Here is a 17,492-nt window from a genome sequence, read left to right as displayed (position 1 = left end):
AACAGGCTGTTTCTTACTATAAAGTCCATACACTTCAGGTAAAATATCTTCCTAATTCTAAGCATAATCTAGTGAATAACTTTCCCAATGCTCAAGGGGGACTAAACACAAGGAGTTAATTTCTATGATCTAATGAATGATTAGATTTTTTTTATGATTAGAATTTTTTTTATCCAAAAAACACCTTTTTATTAGAATGCTAATTAAATTAACAGAATTTTGCTGTTGAGAGTAGTATAAATAGGATATATTTGTTCTCAGATGTATGGACATTAATGATATCATTGTGATATTCCCTCTCCTGTTCTGAACATCTAGTAAGACCTGTACTACTAAATCATACTTAATAGGAGTGTGATGGTTGTTGCTTAGGCAACAGAATGACTAAATGCAGGTCAGAATGTGCTTCCAGAAAAACAAAAGCAGGAATATGGTACAGAATAAAGAACAAATATGTCTAACTGATTTTTACTGCACTGAAGTATTAGAGTTGCTCAATGTTGTTGTGGTTTAACCTCAGTCAGCAACTGAGTATAACCTATCTAAAACACTTAATTTAAGAAGCTTGTAAAATATAGCTTAATATGTGAACCACTTTAATAAAGGTAAAGCAGTTCTCTCATATTAAGGAAGAGTACAACACATTTAAGTTTGGGGTAATCTGAATTTTCCTCTTAGCATAGCAGGTCTTTCTTCTCTCATTTTCCTATATACTTTCCAAGCTTAATTTTCTCTTTAACATTTCAGCTAAAATGCAAAATATTTTAAAAAACACTTACTTAAATTTTCAGGAGAGGCTTTCCTTACATAATGCTGATCTATTCAAAAGAATAATATATAAAGAAATTGGGGTTTTCTGATCATTTTTATTTCCAATAAAATATGGGAACTATTCAATTTCTGGTACAAAAAAAAACTGAAATATGTAACAGCATGATGAACACTGTGAAATCAATAAATTAGGAAATATTAAATTACTGAAGTTATACATTTTTTATTACTAGGCAATTTTCCAGCTTTTTGCTTATCATTGGATTTAAGAGTCTAATCTTCCATTCACATATGCATGCTACCCCAACTAAAATTAAGAGTAATTATGTAATTTACCTGCAATATATATTTAAAAACAAACCACTTCAGAAAAGGCTTAAATCAAAATGACCGGAAAACATTAGCTAACACACAAGTATGCAGGCATAACTTAATGTGCCTGATACCTGAAAAGTTTGATTTGCGTATTGAATATTAGAATCTTGTATATAATTTGTGTGTTTACCTAAGTATACTAATAAGAGATGTAGGAAATGAAAGTCTTATAAGTTCCCCCAGAACATGGTTCAGGCCCCTCCAGAGCTGGGGGACAACTAGAAAGCCCTCCGGGGCAGTTTCTTTGCCTTCTCCGGTGCTCATCATTTAGCTGTGGTAGGTGTACCCCTCTGCATTTGTTATGCCACCTACAGCCTCTTGCAAACAATTTCCCTCTGTGATCTCTTTAAGACTAAACAATCATCTACTTATGTAACTAACACTACAACATATATAAGAATATGTGGTTACATTTTAGGAAACTGTAGCTTGAAACACATTTTGGACTTTTTTTTTTTACATTGCTGGGCTGACAGCACACCCTTGCAGCTTTGTTTTCAAGAATATTTAAAGGTAAAGTTTCTAATGATTTTTACTGATACAAGCAGAAGGTCACATGCCAGCCACATAAAAACAGTAAGAAACCTCTACACTATTATAATGTGGAAATGGCAGAGATCTGTGCCTTGATTTTCGGATCAGTAACCCATAGGCATATAATGATGCTGGCAAAAGAAATTAAATAGGAAAAACACAACTCGTGATAATTTTATAGTCATGATATTCATGCTGTTTCACTTCTGTTTCTTATATGCCAGGTGTAAGTTATGAAAAGTTAGAACTGTTCCAAGATATACATGGTTACTAAAAATATCTTAAAAATGGGTAATAAATAATATTTTAAGCTCTGATACTTTATAAGAAATGTGGTCAGGATTTTTGCAAGAGGTTCAAGTAATGGGAATACTGAAGCAGGTAGAAAAGTGATTATATAACAACCTTACAAGTAAGCTTCTCTCTTTACTGTCAATATTAATTTCAATTGAAAGTTTGTGCATGACAGGTCTATGTTACTTTACACCACAGGTAATACTATAAATTCTGAAGTACATAAAATTTTATTTCATTCATATTTTCCTGATAAACACCTGGAGTTAAACATGAAAATAGAACTATTAAAAGGAATGCATTACTTTTCCACACAGGGCATAAGTTTCAACAAGTGAATCCCATAGCCGGATTATCTAAGATGCAAAACATTTAACTGAGGCATCCAGAATCACTTGCAGAGAGAGTGATTATTTGTTAAATAATTTTCTGGTACTAAAATACCTCTCAATGCAAGAATGGCATTGTATGTTATTTAATTATTATTACAACGATGTTAATGTTTAAATAAAAGTAATAACGTGATGTATTGCAGATAGGGGTGTTTACAGCTTTAACATACTGTGAAAATCCTGCAATGGATTAAAAGAACTCTTCAGGTTTTTTCTTTAATCTGAAGATTGATGAGGGGCAGAAAGAACGTTAATACTCAGTTTTTCTTTTACCATATTTCTGGCTAGAATATTTTGTAATGTGTACAATTTGGAAGTTTATACAAGGACAGTTTATATATTAATTTAGCCAGACATAGAAAAGTGAAACACTAAACAGATCTTCTTAGTGCAATGCAGAATAGCTCTAAGGTTTTTATGAGCACATAAGAGACAGACAAAAAAGGCAGCTACAGTGTATATACACAGCTATGCACAGAAGATTTCTTACCATAAATTGCACATTGTCAAATCCATTAGCCAGCAAGTGGTTTTCATACTGAGGTAGCCCAATATTTTCCAACCATTGTCCCACTGTCTGGACAGGGCATCGGGGTCCTGTAGGAGGGTGAAGAGGGAGGCGTTTAAGCAACGAATAACCATCCACTGGATAATAGCGGTAGTCCTGGGCTGAGAGGTGGCATTGCCACATCGTGTTCCTGGGAAAGTTGGTATCAAAGGAGCCCGCCAGCTTGACAGATTAATGTTTTCAGCAAGCAGAAAAGTCAGAAGGAAAACATAGTTTACAGGGCAGTATATAGCGTAAGATCTGATCCTAGCTCTACATTTCTTAGTTATTAATCTTTACTACAGACCAGTACGTCATACAGTAGGAAAAAAAAAAAAAGCATATCAAGCTGTCATCTAAGCTGTTCTCCGTTATATGTGATTGTTGGAATACTCCACAATGAGCAATGCACTGCCAGCAGCAAGAATTCTTTTTATCAAGTACTCCTACACTCATCAGTATGCAGCTCCATGCTTCTTGCTCCCCCTCGCTCTCTCCCCTTCATTACCCAGCCTAGGCTACACCTCGCATTTTCAATAATAGCCATCAGATAAGGCAGATTTTTTTTTGTCTGCAAGCTGTAAGCCTGCTGCTGCTGCTTCCTCCTACACACCCATCCAAGCGTCAATCTTGAATGATGAGAGCAGTCAAAACAAATGCAGAAAATAGCAAGATTCAAAAGCAACCTAGAGCACTTAGATCTGAATAGAATCTTCATACCAGTTACGCTTTACATATCTGTTTGTTGTAGATTTTTACGTTTCACAAGACATTAAGAAACGCAATACATAAACCAGAGCCTATGGCACGGTTTACTATGCCTTCCCCTTTCCCCTTTTAATACAAGACAGGTAGTGGTCTGCATCTCTGCTTATATAACAACAAAACCCTTTAATGAATCGATAATGAATACATTTCACAGTTTCTCTCCTGTAGTACAGCAAAAGACATAAACGGCACAACAATTTTAGTCAAAGTAATTAGATTATCTGCATGATTTCTTCAACCGTAAAATATTATAAGACACAAGAAATCCTTCATGCCAACATATAATAATTCAACTTGAAAAGGTCACCATTTCAAATGAATAATTAAAAGAATATTTTTACTAAATAAAACTTTAAGTTTATATCCTTTTCTTACAAAAATGTGAATGATAGCAGGCAGACATAAAATTTGCATGATTTCTGGAGAGAATGTATGTTTTATCAACTATAACTGGAAAAAATGTAATAAAATATGATGAATTTAAAATGAAAGCAAAGTTCATTTTCTGCACAGGAAACCAAATACTTCACGATGTATTTTCCATCAATGTTCCATTTTTGAGACAGTTTCTCTCAAGATGGAAATATTGTACACCTTTGTTCTGAGATGAATGTTTACTAAACTTTTGCTTTTCATAACGGGATCAAAGGACTTAGCAAAAAAGGCAGAAAATGGGTATATTCAGGGTACAATTCTAAGAAGAAACCTGTCCAGTAGAACTTCATTTATTGAACACATTAATTACTTTTCTTTGTGTTTCTTGTCCATTGTGAATCTCAAGCAATGACCATCTCTAAGGACAATTTAATTCCAGGCGTAAGGAAATTATAGATATCCGTCAAGGGCATCATTTGGGATTGATTACACTATGGCAGAAAACTGTTTCATAGAAATCCAAACCTACAGTCTGACCCACATGTTATAATACAAAGTCTCTGAAAATGACATGCAGAGGCTCCCCGAGCAGTCGCAGAACTGACTTCAAACTTAGCTGGATGTTTAACAATATTATAAGAGTTTCAACTCCAACCTGACTAGTCCTTGGACTAAAACTGGATGACCTTTCATTCTGATATTGCTGCTTGGATTTGTGGAACATCTCATGCAAACTGAAGTCCACAATGATTTTGTAGAACAATTTTAGTTGAGCCGTAAAAGATCTTTCATGAGGTTGGAAAGTTGCCTAAGACAGGTCTGTTATGAGATCTTACATTACTCCAGGTCTTCTACACGAAGTATGAAAGGTTCATTACATCTCTCAAAAAAGTACTAAAGGCTTATTGGGCACTGGTAAATCTGTAATTGCTGAAGAAACTTTTAGGAGTTTTCTCAAGTATTTAATAACAATAGCATGTGAATATATGCAATATAGAACATATATTTTTGGTAAGAGTACAGTGTGCACAAATAGTTAAATGTACTTCAAACAGATTAATGGAGGATAATTCATTTTTTCTCAGAGAAAGTAGATACACCAAATTGATAGGAATCTAGGTCTCATGGAGATACAAATACATTTGTTCACACCTGTCTGTAAATCTTCCCTATTTTGCAGAGTTTTTTCTACTGTGAATCAATACCTTTGCACATAGACGGAGCACAATCCCTTCAGGGTTGTGCCCAGTCAGTAGCAAGGCTGTGAGGAAGAGGGTAGGCTCTGTTGAGTTGAAATATAGTGGACTTCCCTTCGGTAAGCAAATTTGAAAGGCTGGGCAAGCTCTTCAGAGAACAAATTGAGAACAAAACTATCTTAAACAAGATGAGAATTAAATCCTTGCTGAATTTTTCTTAGTTGACTGAGAAATCATGAATTCCTTTGAAAAGGATTCCTGACTTTGTCTTCCCCTTTCCCCTATAAGCAGAAAAATCGATATCGGAAAGAGACCTAGCGAAGCATAATCCCACTTTTTGAAAGGATCATGCATGATTGACTCCTGTATTTTCCATACACGGACACAAACGTGTCTGCATCTTGTGTCCCCCACCAACAAAAATGTTCTGCCCAAAAATAAGGCACAGCCAATTAGGAATATACCAGTTTCATGGTCCAACTGCTTCTTCCTTACCTTACTATAAACAGCATGGAAGTTATGCTGCCAGTGATGAGAAGTGCTTGGCTCAACGCCTAGCAACAGTGTACGCAAAATTCAGTTTTTGAGTGGCTCCCCAGACACATTTCCTCATGTAGCTGTTGGTACTGTATCTGTCTATCTCCATGGCCCCAGCACTGGATGATTATAGCACTGCTGGTCCCACTGCGCACTCTCCTCCAACTCTGTCCCCTGCCAGTATAACTACATATTTGAGCCCATCAACACAACATAAGATTGCTCAGCAAGGGGAAAGAAAATAAGGTGAAACACAGTCAGCTTGCCGCCTTGTCCTCATCCCTGACTATCATCTCATTGCTAGAGTATCCTGTTATCTGCAAGACTTTATTTCCCTCCTTCTTCTGCCAAAGGTAGTAAGGCAAAGGTAAAGGAAGGCACAGAGCAGAGCCAGGAATGCAGGGATTAGGGTCAATCAAGTCATTATGGGAACTTGCAGCTCTTTAGATCTCCTTGTTCTTTGCCAGTCCAGGAGACTTATCTTAGCGGAGCTGCTTGGATAGTTTTTCCAAGCCAGTGCAAGTGGAACCCGGAGCAGGTGCTATTGCTTTGAGACTAGAAGGCTATCTCTTCATTTTGCTAGTCTATGATTCAGTGCCAGCCCCACCAGTGTGCTGCTGCAGGCAGTGCCTACTTTGCCTATGCCTAAAGCTGGTCCTGATACTGAAAAATGTCATACAGACTGTATGAGATGGTCTCCCCTGCAACACATTTACATACAACTCTGCTTTCCTATGATTTCAAAGAACATAAATCCCATGATAATCCTTCTGTGATACCACAATCAAAAAAGATGTACCTATTCCTGCATGGGAAAACTGACGCATAAGTCTCTTACGGGGATAGCAATACTTGGTTCTTTCTTCTCCAAGGCAGTAGAAGAAGCACATTGAAGTGATGTCTGCAAGAAAGATGCCATCTGGTATGCTATACGATAATTTCTACGAGACGTCTCGTTCCCAATGAGACTCAGAATATCTTTATTGTGGGGTTTGGAATTGACTGAATCTGCGATATCAGAGAGCACATGATTTCAAACATGTTGCAAGGCAGATTTGCTCTAAATGCAAAGGAATTTAAGGTCTCCTCTGTTTAAGAAAGAAATGCAGTGATTATTTGTAGAGGAGGTGTTCCCCCAGTTATCATGAATAGATTATTATAAACCATTTTCTTAGGTAGGTCAATACCTGCCAAACATTGCTAAACACTTCTGGTGTTAAGGAATTAAAACTTGGAGAGTTTTAGTAGCTACTGACCAAGAAATTTCTGAGTGGAGATTATACCACAATATGAAAGGATGAATCTTTTAAGTAAGTTGGCAGCCAGTTTAGCAGAGCTGGAGAAGAAATTTATGCTAGAGTAAGTACTGTAAACTTTTTTTTTTTTTAATTAAAACTTTCAGCCTTGTCAGACACCAAATGGGATATCATTTTCCTCTTTGTATTCATGATTTCAGCCAGATAAAAAAATTATCTCTCGACATTGCAACAGAACTTGTGCTACAGCAGAGTTAGCCTGACTGGGTGTTCTAGTGAATAAACTAATCTAACGACATGTATTCCTGGAGAGGAGCTAAGAATAGCTAGGAACAGGATGTTGTACGAGAAAACCTGTGCCTAACATCCAGCAGACCAATAAAATTAAAGAAAGTTTATTATGGAAGTAGTAGGTTCCAAGAAGTGTATGCAAGGTTCTGCTTTATCTTACGCATTTCAGTTATATTATTAGGCTACTCAAAATGCTTAGATTTTAAATGATCTTTTTCATAAAACTCTGAAAAACCTGGATGCCTTACATAAAATCTGTAACTTCTGTCAGCAGCCTAGCTCTTTGGATGATGATGCCACTTTGGATGATCGTATTTGGTGATGCTGAACATTTTCCTGAAAGTACTTTTAGAGACATTTTTCATGGCATATACAGAAACAAAACAACATCAATAGAAACAGCTTGAATTTAAATAACACTATCTAGTATCTATAATCTAAAGGTTACATTCCGTTGCCTATGTGTGGCTCAGAACACACAAAAATAATTCTCAGACCACAGCTAATGCAAGCTAATGGAACAACCCTCATTGACTAGGAAAATCATCCTCACAGTTCTTTTCTGATTTTTATACCAATATTTATTATAACTCTACATTACCACTATGTAAGTACAATAACTGTATTTATAAGAACTGTAACTACAAAGTCAGCAAAGACAATTCATTTTACTTGACAGATGATTTGTCAACAGTGAACTGTACTTTGTGAACCCCATTGGCCTTTCTACAAGTTTGTGTTTCTGACTGTTGATGTATTATTTACCCAGGAACAGCTCAGTCAAAGTACTCCACTCTATCATGAAACACATATTTATTACAGAAACTTCAAAGTTAGGATATTTTTCATGTCCAGTTGATTGCTTTGGCAACTTCGATTTAGTCTCCTTCAGAACCCATCCTGTTCAGTGAATGAGGGACAGATCTTACTGGAAAATTAAAAGACCTGTTTTCTAGAGCACAGCCACTGGACTAGGACTCAGGGCACCTTGTTCTATTCGACTGTCATTACTATGATGGTGAGCAATATATATATGCTATATGGTAACATATATCACCATACAGCAAGACCACTTGAGACAGTTAGTCTTTCTAGATTCTGATTTTGTATTTTAAATGAATAAATTCAGGGGTATAATTTCTTTCTAAAGACAACAGGAAAATCAAACTATATTATATAGCATTGTAGTAGCCATGACTTCAGTCAGATTTATATCCTTGGCCTACAGAATGGAAATAAAAGATGCAACCTACTGAATTGCAAGAATTAGTTAATAACAGATGGCTGTTTCACTGTTTCATCCAGTTCACCACAGGGTCAACTGCATTGGATCACACCACAGCTTCATCTAGTTTCATCTAGCTTCAGCCATTCACCAACTTCAGTCACAGTGGCTACTATTAGATGCCTACAGAAGAGCATAAGAATAAGATGGACGTGCAGTGATCCTTTCCTAGCATTTTCCCAGTTTCCAGCAATTTGCAGCTCAATGCCTTCCTGAAAGAGAAATAGTGTCTTTATGCTTAACAGTCCTTCATGGATTTTTCTGCCATAATTTCATCTAATTTTAGAGAAAAACTAGACAGTTCGGTGGTTGATGAAATATGATGGGAGAAAGAGGGTTGCAGGGAGAGCTGGATTCATTTTCCACCCTCCCTCTGTAACTCTGTTCCATGCGAAATGGAGGAAATGGAAGGAATGCGACTCTCTTCCTTTTGGATGCCACCACAAGAGTAATAGGTTCCTGTAAACTTGTATTGCACTTAGGAAAGATACAGTTAATATGCAATTAGAATTCAGCTGCTTTTTCTCCCCTCTTCATGAGCACTGAAGCACCTCCTACGGCTGGAGGCAGTGGTGAGCAGGTGATATGAATCCAAATCTCAGTGGATCCCCACTATACTATGAAATTATTCTATCTAATACAAATTCCTTTGGTAGGACACAGAGCTTTCCGTTGCCTGTTATTTTTTCAGGAATCATATTCACAACCAAGGGCTAAATGTGTACATCCTTATTCTGGCTTCAGTGAAAGTTACTAACATTTTCTGAAAAAAGGAGTTAGTTTTGTAGAGCAATTTCTGTGCTTGCCTCAGGAACTTTTACAGGAGAATAGTAACACTACACTCACCACCTATGAGTAATCATTTTCACTGTTTTTGTCTAACAAGAAAAAAAACCTTGAAAATTTAAGTGACACCATGACCAATCAAAATATTTTATTTAATACAGTAAAGATTTAGACTACTGTTAAAAACTAGTTATCTAAGTGTATACATATAAAAATGTATACCACATAGTCTTGCTAAAAATACTATGCAAACTCAACCTTTTATGCTATAATTCCTGGCACCATAAGAACAAATTTACATAATTTCAGATTTGAGCAAATCTTTGTACAGGTCTGTGCTAGGCAACACTGGACTAGCAAACAAGCAGAACTGGGTAACAAAGAAATGTTTGAAGAAACTGTTCAAAAAAGGTTTGACAGAACACTCACTGCACAGAGATATCTCAAGAAGTTGAATACAGCCGTTAAATAAATGGTAACCATAATTTCATAGATTGGGTAACTGCTGCAAGGTCCTGTGGAGAGCTGTGGAAATGAGATGCCTGTACTGACACTGCAGTAAACTATCATATCTTTGAAATTATGAATCTTGAAAATATACATGATGGAAGGTTAAGGATTTCTCCTGGGGTTATTTTACAAATCAGATTCAACCTGAGACAGTGCGGCACTTTGTCTTCTGTTTTCTTTTGCTTAGTTGGGCTCAGAGGCTCCCTTGCCCCCAGTGCACCAGATTTTAGAGTGATCTCCTCCTTTGAACAGCTGATCAGGTGAATTCCCTTCTCTCCTTCCTGTTCTTTCTAGCTTCATTTTATAATTCCTTTTCTACACTCCCTATTTATCTCACTTCTACTTATTCTCCTTGTAAGTTATGATCATTTGCTCTTTTGTCATCCTTCATCTGTAGCTACAACAATCTGTTTTTTTGTTTCACATCTGTCTTTTTCCTTTTACTTATTTTTTTTTCCCACTTCCCCTTTCAAGCCTTTTAAAACAGGTAAAAAATGTTAATTTTAAAATTAAATTACTTATCTGAGATTAAATTACCCCCTGAGATTTGTCTAGAGTTGAGACTAGGGTGGATTTAGGTATTTGAGGTAATCCTAACATAACTTCAACATTTTTATAGATTAGATAGAGGACAATATCTGCTACATGCATTAGCTCTTCAACGTTAACCAGCAGCTAATTGTAAAGATGATACTCTAAATCTGTACTGGAAAAACTACGTTTAAATGGGAGCAAAGGTAACTTGACGCTCTTTACTGAAAAATAACACTAAACTACCCCTCACCTATTTCTTTCCTAGAACGTTCAAAATCTCAGAAAATAATAATATATAAATCTGGCCCTGCCTCTGGTCCTAACTACTGGATGGATGCTGGACCTACGCTGTAGGCAGTTCATCTCCTGGTTGGACCCCTCAGACATACATAGTGGCTTTTTTCCAGTCTTATCTTCAGCCCTGCCTCCTGCATAGGCTATGAACCCACGTTACAGCCTTGTCTCCATTCCTGTCTCTGACCCAATCTCCTTTTGCTCCTGGCTGGGCCCCCTCAGTGGACCCTGGACCTGAGTCATCTCTCAGGGGCCTGTCTGGGGTGGTCAATGGAGCATGTTACCAGTTCCTGGCTCTGCCCACTGGGTGCAGACCCCGTGGATGAGGGAACAGCTCACTGCCATTAGGGAACAACCAGCCCTCTCTGCTCCCTGACAAAAAGTCAGGTTCTCAATAGGAACTTGCTTTATTACATAAAAACCTCTATAACCACCTTCTGTAATATTTATCCCCTGCTAACGCAGGCTCTGCAACACCAAAAGAAAACTGCGGCATCTTTCAATGAATAATAAAGACGTTACTTGAGTGGGTGGCATGCTGGCACAGCTCTGGCAACTCACTGGACTGTTTGCGTACGGATGAGGTTATATAAACCCTGTTCATCCTGCCTGTGAGCTACCTCATGCCGACTGCTCGACTCTCACTCTCCCACCTCTGGAGTAGGAACTCTGAACTAGCCTCCCCTACCCGCAGACGTTTCAGGAATCTGTGTCAATGCCTACAGACAGTGCAAACACCTCCCATGGCATTGTACTTAGTCCTGCATGGCTTTTTGTTTTAGAAATTGGAATGATAGAAATGCAACTTTCCAGACAAGTTTAATAAACTGTACTCCAGGCATCATTCCTTCCATTGCTCCTTTGTCAAGGCTAATGGATCTCAGCAAGAGCTCAAGTGGTCCTACACGTACAGGTTAGCTGAAAATGTACTTGTCAGACTGGTTTCACTAACGTTTCGTAACATGTTAATGATTATTTCCTATAGTACAAACAAGATCAAAACTAGAGCTGGTTTAATAAACAAAACCAGCACCTACAGTTATTCTCTTCAATTCTGGTATAGGGCTGTTTAGCTACATTCCTTGCTATTCGCTGTTTGAAAACTTTCATGAACATGGATTTTTGCTTGCATAAATTTGAGAAGAATGGCTGGTCTCTGTATGAATGCCATATTCATATGCAAATAGGGGGATTTGTGTACCGTCAAGATAATTTATTCTTTGGAATTATACTCTGTAAAACATTTCAAATAGCCTACCAGAAAACAGAAGTAGCACTAAGTAACTGAGATGGTCCATCACATCCCATAAATAGAAAAACAGTCAAATTGCAGAGTTCATAAAAAATATTTATCTAAAGTCATGCATGAAGTCATGAATAATAAATATACTTTAGAAATAGATACCAGAAAAATTCACAACTTTACACTAAATACTATTATTATCATTTAATATAAATTCATATTAGCAATCAATAATTTAACCTCAGACATCTTAGTTTTGTAATAACACAATAACCTAAAATAAAGAGCTAAAGGCAGCAGTGGATAAGAGTTTTGGGAAGTTCCTGGTATCATGGGTTATGAAGTAGGGGTGGTAAATAGTAAATAATTTTTGAAGGATTTGAGGGCATTCAACCACAGTATCTTCCTGAATATAGGGCAATGAAACAAGAAAATACTGATTCTAGTGTTACGATCATGAACTCAGGTTAACAGTCTGGGTTAGAAAGCAAATGAATACACTTTAGTTAGTTGAATTTTCTAAATTACTTCATTTTCTGTAGGTGGAACTAAAACAAGAAACAATTCTGTGTGTTGTAAATTCTATAATAAGCCAAAGATTTTTAACTAGCATGTGATGTTCTTGCGATTACTAGAAATGTGAGCTTCCAAGGACTCATATCTATTCAAATCTAAAGACTACTAGATTAAGAAGGAAACATGAGTGAATCAACTGAATTTTCAGGAAACCATTATTAATTCAGTTTTAGTAGACTTAGATCTCTATGTAATTTATGAAAGATAAACTTCATCATAGTCTCACTTGCCACAACATCTCTAACCCTAACATATTTGTAAGAGTAATACCCATATTATCTCATACAAAAGACCACCAAAGATATTGAATAAAGTTTTAGAGAATTGCCCTTAGTAATCACTTATGGTTTTCATACAGCCTATTTTAGAAGTTAGGAATGTATCTTTAAAGTATTTCCTGGCCACAGGTTGCGAAAGCCTCATTTTTCATCAGATACTTTCAACTCTGCTGAGGTGCTAATTCCTATTCTGCATACATTTTTAACCTGGTATTGAACTTGATTCTGCTTTAAGGAATAAATGCTGTTCAATTTAGTGACATCAATTGAATTAAATATTAATATACATGTGTGTAAATGATTACATAGTTGCAAGGTTCAGATTAAACTGCTAGGAAAGAGCTGAACCTAAGCAAGTGAATTCTAAAACTCTCAAGTAATCTGATCATTCTTTTCATGTCATTTATCATGGCTTGCAAAAAAAATCTCTTAACCTCTAGAATTACAGTAGGATGATTATGAGAGCATTATAGAATGAGGGCACCATTAGCTTGTCACTTTTTAGGCACACCAACAAACACTCTGTCATTAACTTTGTGAAATATAGCCAAACTGTCCTTGTGGAGGTGACATAGATTATTAGTACTCCCCCTGGACTGTCATGGTTCAGTGGAGAAACAGGCAAGACCTCAGTCCTACTGGAAATAACTTTGAAAAATGTTTTAATCCATTTTTTCAAGTTCTGAAGTCTGCAATCTACCTTTGTTGATCCTTTTATCTCCTATCTAGATGGGCGTAGCTCAGCAATATTCAACCCCATGCTGCAAAAAGATACAGTATGTACAGCTCAGTGACTTCAGGGATAGGTTTGACAGAGAAGAGAATTGACCAGGAAAAGTAGATTGCAACATTAACATTATCATCCTTAGAAATGTTTTCAAATCCACTTAAGAGTTAGGGACCCATTTACTACCAATAGAATCCAGGAGGTAATGTGAGTAATATTATTTTTAAGCAACTTTCACAACAAATTTATTTGAGTTCTGACTGGTTTTGTTTGTATCAGTGCAATTTTGTAAGGCTAGGCTATAGGCAGGTATATCCAAACTTTTAAAGTGAGAATAACTTCTATTCACTTAATTTTATTTTTTGTACAGTAATGTATACAGTTCTTCTCAGTATTGTCCCCAAACATGCTTAAATATCATACTACTTCACTCTCCATTTTACTATTAGTTGTCAATATTTCTGAGCTTCACACCCTTGAAAGTCAATGAAAATCTGATTTTCTGAGTTTTGCATTCTGTATATTCATACCATTCTACACTCTGCCTCAAAACAACTATTATGGGTGTATATGAATATAGTATAGGTCTACCTCATGCCATATGTACTTATTAACACTCATGTCACCTTTATAACCCAATAGCACTCACTCCTTCTAAAGGGATATTATTTACTGTGAGTATATTTTAAAAATACTGAAACAAGGCTCTAAGAACAGTGGTAAGTACACCATTTGAATTTTCATAGATGTGAGTAGTATATTCAAACTGCACATAAATTGTTCATGTCTGTGGTCATATAGAATTCTGTTCTAACCATATTTAACAGTAGAATGTAAGGATCAGATATTAGGTTAATAACAAAATGAAGGAAGAGATGGTAAGGATTCAGTATGCATTACTCCTCTTTTGGAGATTAAGTCTTTCTACAAAATAAAAAAGAAGTATCTTTAGGTCTGACAAACATTTGCTCTCCCAGGAAGAATACATCTTTTGTATTAATTCTGTGAGAAAAAAAATATAGTTTGGTTACTCAGAAATAACAGTACAACTGACCAGACTGCCAAGGTTTAAACTTTTCCCAAAGGAGAAAATATCAGTACCGGAATGGGGTCTGAATCTCCTATGTTATTTCACTAAAACATTACATCTGATGTGGGGAAATACCTCTGGAAAGTCTCAGTACATTAAGTCGGACAAAATTACATGTAAATCCTTCAATTAAAAGAGAGTTTGTAGAATGTTCCTTTGCTCAAGCAGTCTTATTGCAGAGTATCTAAATTTAGCATGACAAGATCTGACGGTCATAAGTAGACTACAAACAAAATTGACAAGAATTAGGCTATACATTTACTTACTGATGAATGTCAATATTTATGATATTATAGTTCCATTTTCTTAAGTTTCTCTGTTTGCTGTCAATCTTCTCTATTCTTTCTAGAAGACATATGCCAGGAATCATTTATTCAAGTCTGTGAATATAATGATTGTATTGCTTTGCAAACAGTTTTGGAAAAAGAAGCCTAACACTGAACACAAAATACATGGACAGAGATAAAAGGTATATGTTGATAGGCACTTATAGAGAGAGTGGAAATGTAAAAAGAAAATGCATCAGAGTTAGAGACTACATGGGTAAATATAGTCTGATGACTTACATTTTTACTGTATTTTCAGTTTAGCCTGTGTCTTCATTTGTAGTAGGCTGTTTCAAAAACAGCTCTGATTAATTGGTGTATGAAGAGCATATAGCTGAATATTAAATTTATGACACTACAGGGTAAAATTGCCAATATAATAGGAATATATGAATAACAGAAAATAAAATAAATGCTTGCAGCTTTTTGCATCCAACTCCCATTGCGTTTATTATAGAACATAGCTAAAAGCTCTACAATTATCCTGCAGTTTGCCCAGTCTTCTGTAAGGTTTGTTTTGGGATTCAATGGATCATTAAAACAGATGCATCTTTATCTCTTGTTTAGGCTTTTACAATGTAGAAGTCAACAAAACATTAATCCAATTATTTGTAATTTCTTCTGTAGAATTTACATGATCTTTGGGTAAGTTCAGTGGCATGCAATGCATTATGGCTATGATGTTCTTAGTAAATAAATGCCCAAAATATTTCTTCTACATATTTTACAGCTATATGGCTTCCGTTCTCCACTATTTTATAATCTAGTCGATTACATACACTTAAATTACCATTCAAATAATTCAAAATGCAGAAATTTGTAAAAGAAATATGAAGATTGGTATGAATAATGCATGAATAGAAATGCATGTGTGAAAGCACTAGAAGAAACAGTGCTACGAAGGGTTAAAGGTATGGTCTGTATTGATAACCAAGGACACAGCTGATAGTGGTAAAACACTAAGAACGTGTTTCTGTCAAGAAAAGGAGGAGTGTGCTCTGATAAAACAACAGCACAGATGATTTATCAGCAGAAGACCCTACACTACATAGGAGGACAGCAACAGCACTACAGCACATTGCATGTGATATTCACCTTCCTGTTATTCCAAAAGGAAGACCGATTCTAGCCCTAAAATATCCGAGATAAGGAAGCAAAACCAATGAGCACCACCGAAGTAAACAAAATTTTGGATCAAAGGACCATACCGTAGCAACTATTGACTCCTAAAGATCTATCCAAAAACCAGTTTGCTATTGCTAATCAAAAGGAACCCAACAGATGCCATTAAAATGCAATAGTTAGCCTTCCATGTCACACACAAGTGACCTTGGACAGGCAACCTGGACACACACACATGTACACTGTGATGGTTTTGGGTATTCAGTGTGAGAGTAAGTGACATTTGTAAGAAAACATGAGTGACTGTAAACAGTTTTGCCTGAAACAAGAATAGCCTTCACCTTCCAGAACATTTCATATTGACTTTAGCTGCATGAATTCCCCCCAGCAGTTCTGCCATTGCGACTTAAAATTCCACATTCACTTTGCAGTTGTTAATAAGATACAAGGAAGTGCAGAATCAAACCCAAACATGTAGCTCTGTTCCCTACAGTGCAGTCCTGTAATTGATGGTAAAGAGTTCACAGACTTGCAGTTTAAAAATTTCAAACTGCATATGCCTTCCTATTGAGGAGGCATCAAACAGCACTGGGAGCAGAGATCAGCTGCGGGAGCTGTCTCCTCTCATCGGGTCTCTCTTCTATCAGCTACAGAGTCAGGTTCCCTCTGCCTTTTCTTTTTTTTTCCTCTTAATGATGCTAAAGATATTTCGGTCTTTTTGCACAGCATATCAGCTTCAATGGGAAGGTAGGAGTTGGGAGGGAAGTGATGTTATCCTTAATTTACAGTCTGGTTGTTGCTATTGGCTATTGCAAAATTAGAGTTGTGGGTTCAAAACTGTAAGCTTAAGAGGTCTCCCACTTTGTGAGAGGGTGCATGGCTCATTTTATTAAAATCTATGAATTAAATCCACTTTGGTAAAGTGCTTAGTTTAACCACACAGAGATTTAAAAAGGGGAAGTAACTGCTGCAAAACAGACACTAAATTATAATTAAAGTATATACTTTCAAGCACTCTGAAAACTGCCTTATGCCAACATGCCTACACATATCTAATTAAAATTATGCCTTAATTAAGTACTTATATTTTATCTGTTTTCTGCCCTTGGAGGAGGGAGCATGTTAACAGCTTTGGAGGAAGACCACTTTGCCAAAACTGCAACCATATGGCAGCAAACAGAAAAGGGCCAGCCTAACAAGGCTTCGTTTGTTAAAAGAAAGTTTGACTTCTTCTGAGTGAAATTTTAGCTTCTATAGGCAGAACCATACCAGGGAAGATGAAGGCTTCAGGTCTGAGTAGTGGCAGTGGAACAGATGGAAGAAAGAGGAAACTGAGCATGTAGCTTCTGGCAGTCAAAGGTCTGCACAACTTCCATTACATCTTA

The 17,492-nt window shown here is 36.4% G+C and overlaps 1 protein-coding gene across 1 annotated transcript in view; it reads right to left on the bottom strand.

The window, feature by feature from the left end:
• ANKS1B (ankyrin repeat and sterile alpha motif domain containing 1B) overlaps window positions 1-17,492 on the bottom strand; it is a 450,276-nt gene that overhangs the window by 199,285 nt on the left and 233,499 nt on the right. Inside the window, 1 exon segment of the mRNA XM_009321298.1 lies at window positions 2,857-2,963. Within this exon segment, the coding sequence (XP_009319573.1) occupies window positions 2,857-2,963 (107 nt within the window).

Source organism: Pygoscelis adeliae, unplaced genomic scaffold (assembly GCF_000699105.1).
Source record: "Pygoscelis adeliae isolate BGI_AS28 unplaced genomic scaffold, ASM69910v1 Scaffold232, whole genome shotgun sequence".
NCBI lineage: Eukaryota > Metazoa > Chordata > Aves > Sphenisciformes > Spheniscidae > Pygoscelis > Pygoscelis adeliae.
Note: the sequence above shows the minus strand (reverse complement) of the source record. Positions and strands in the feature narration are given on the sequence as shown.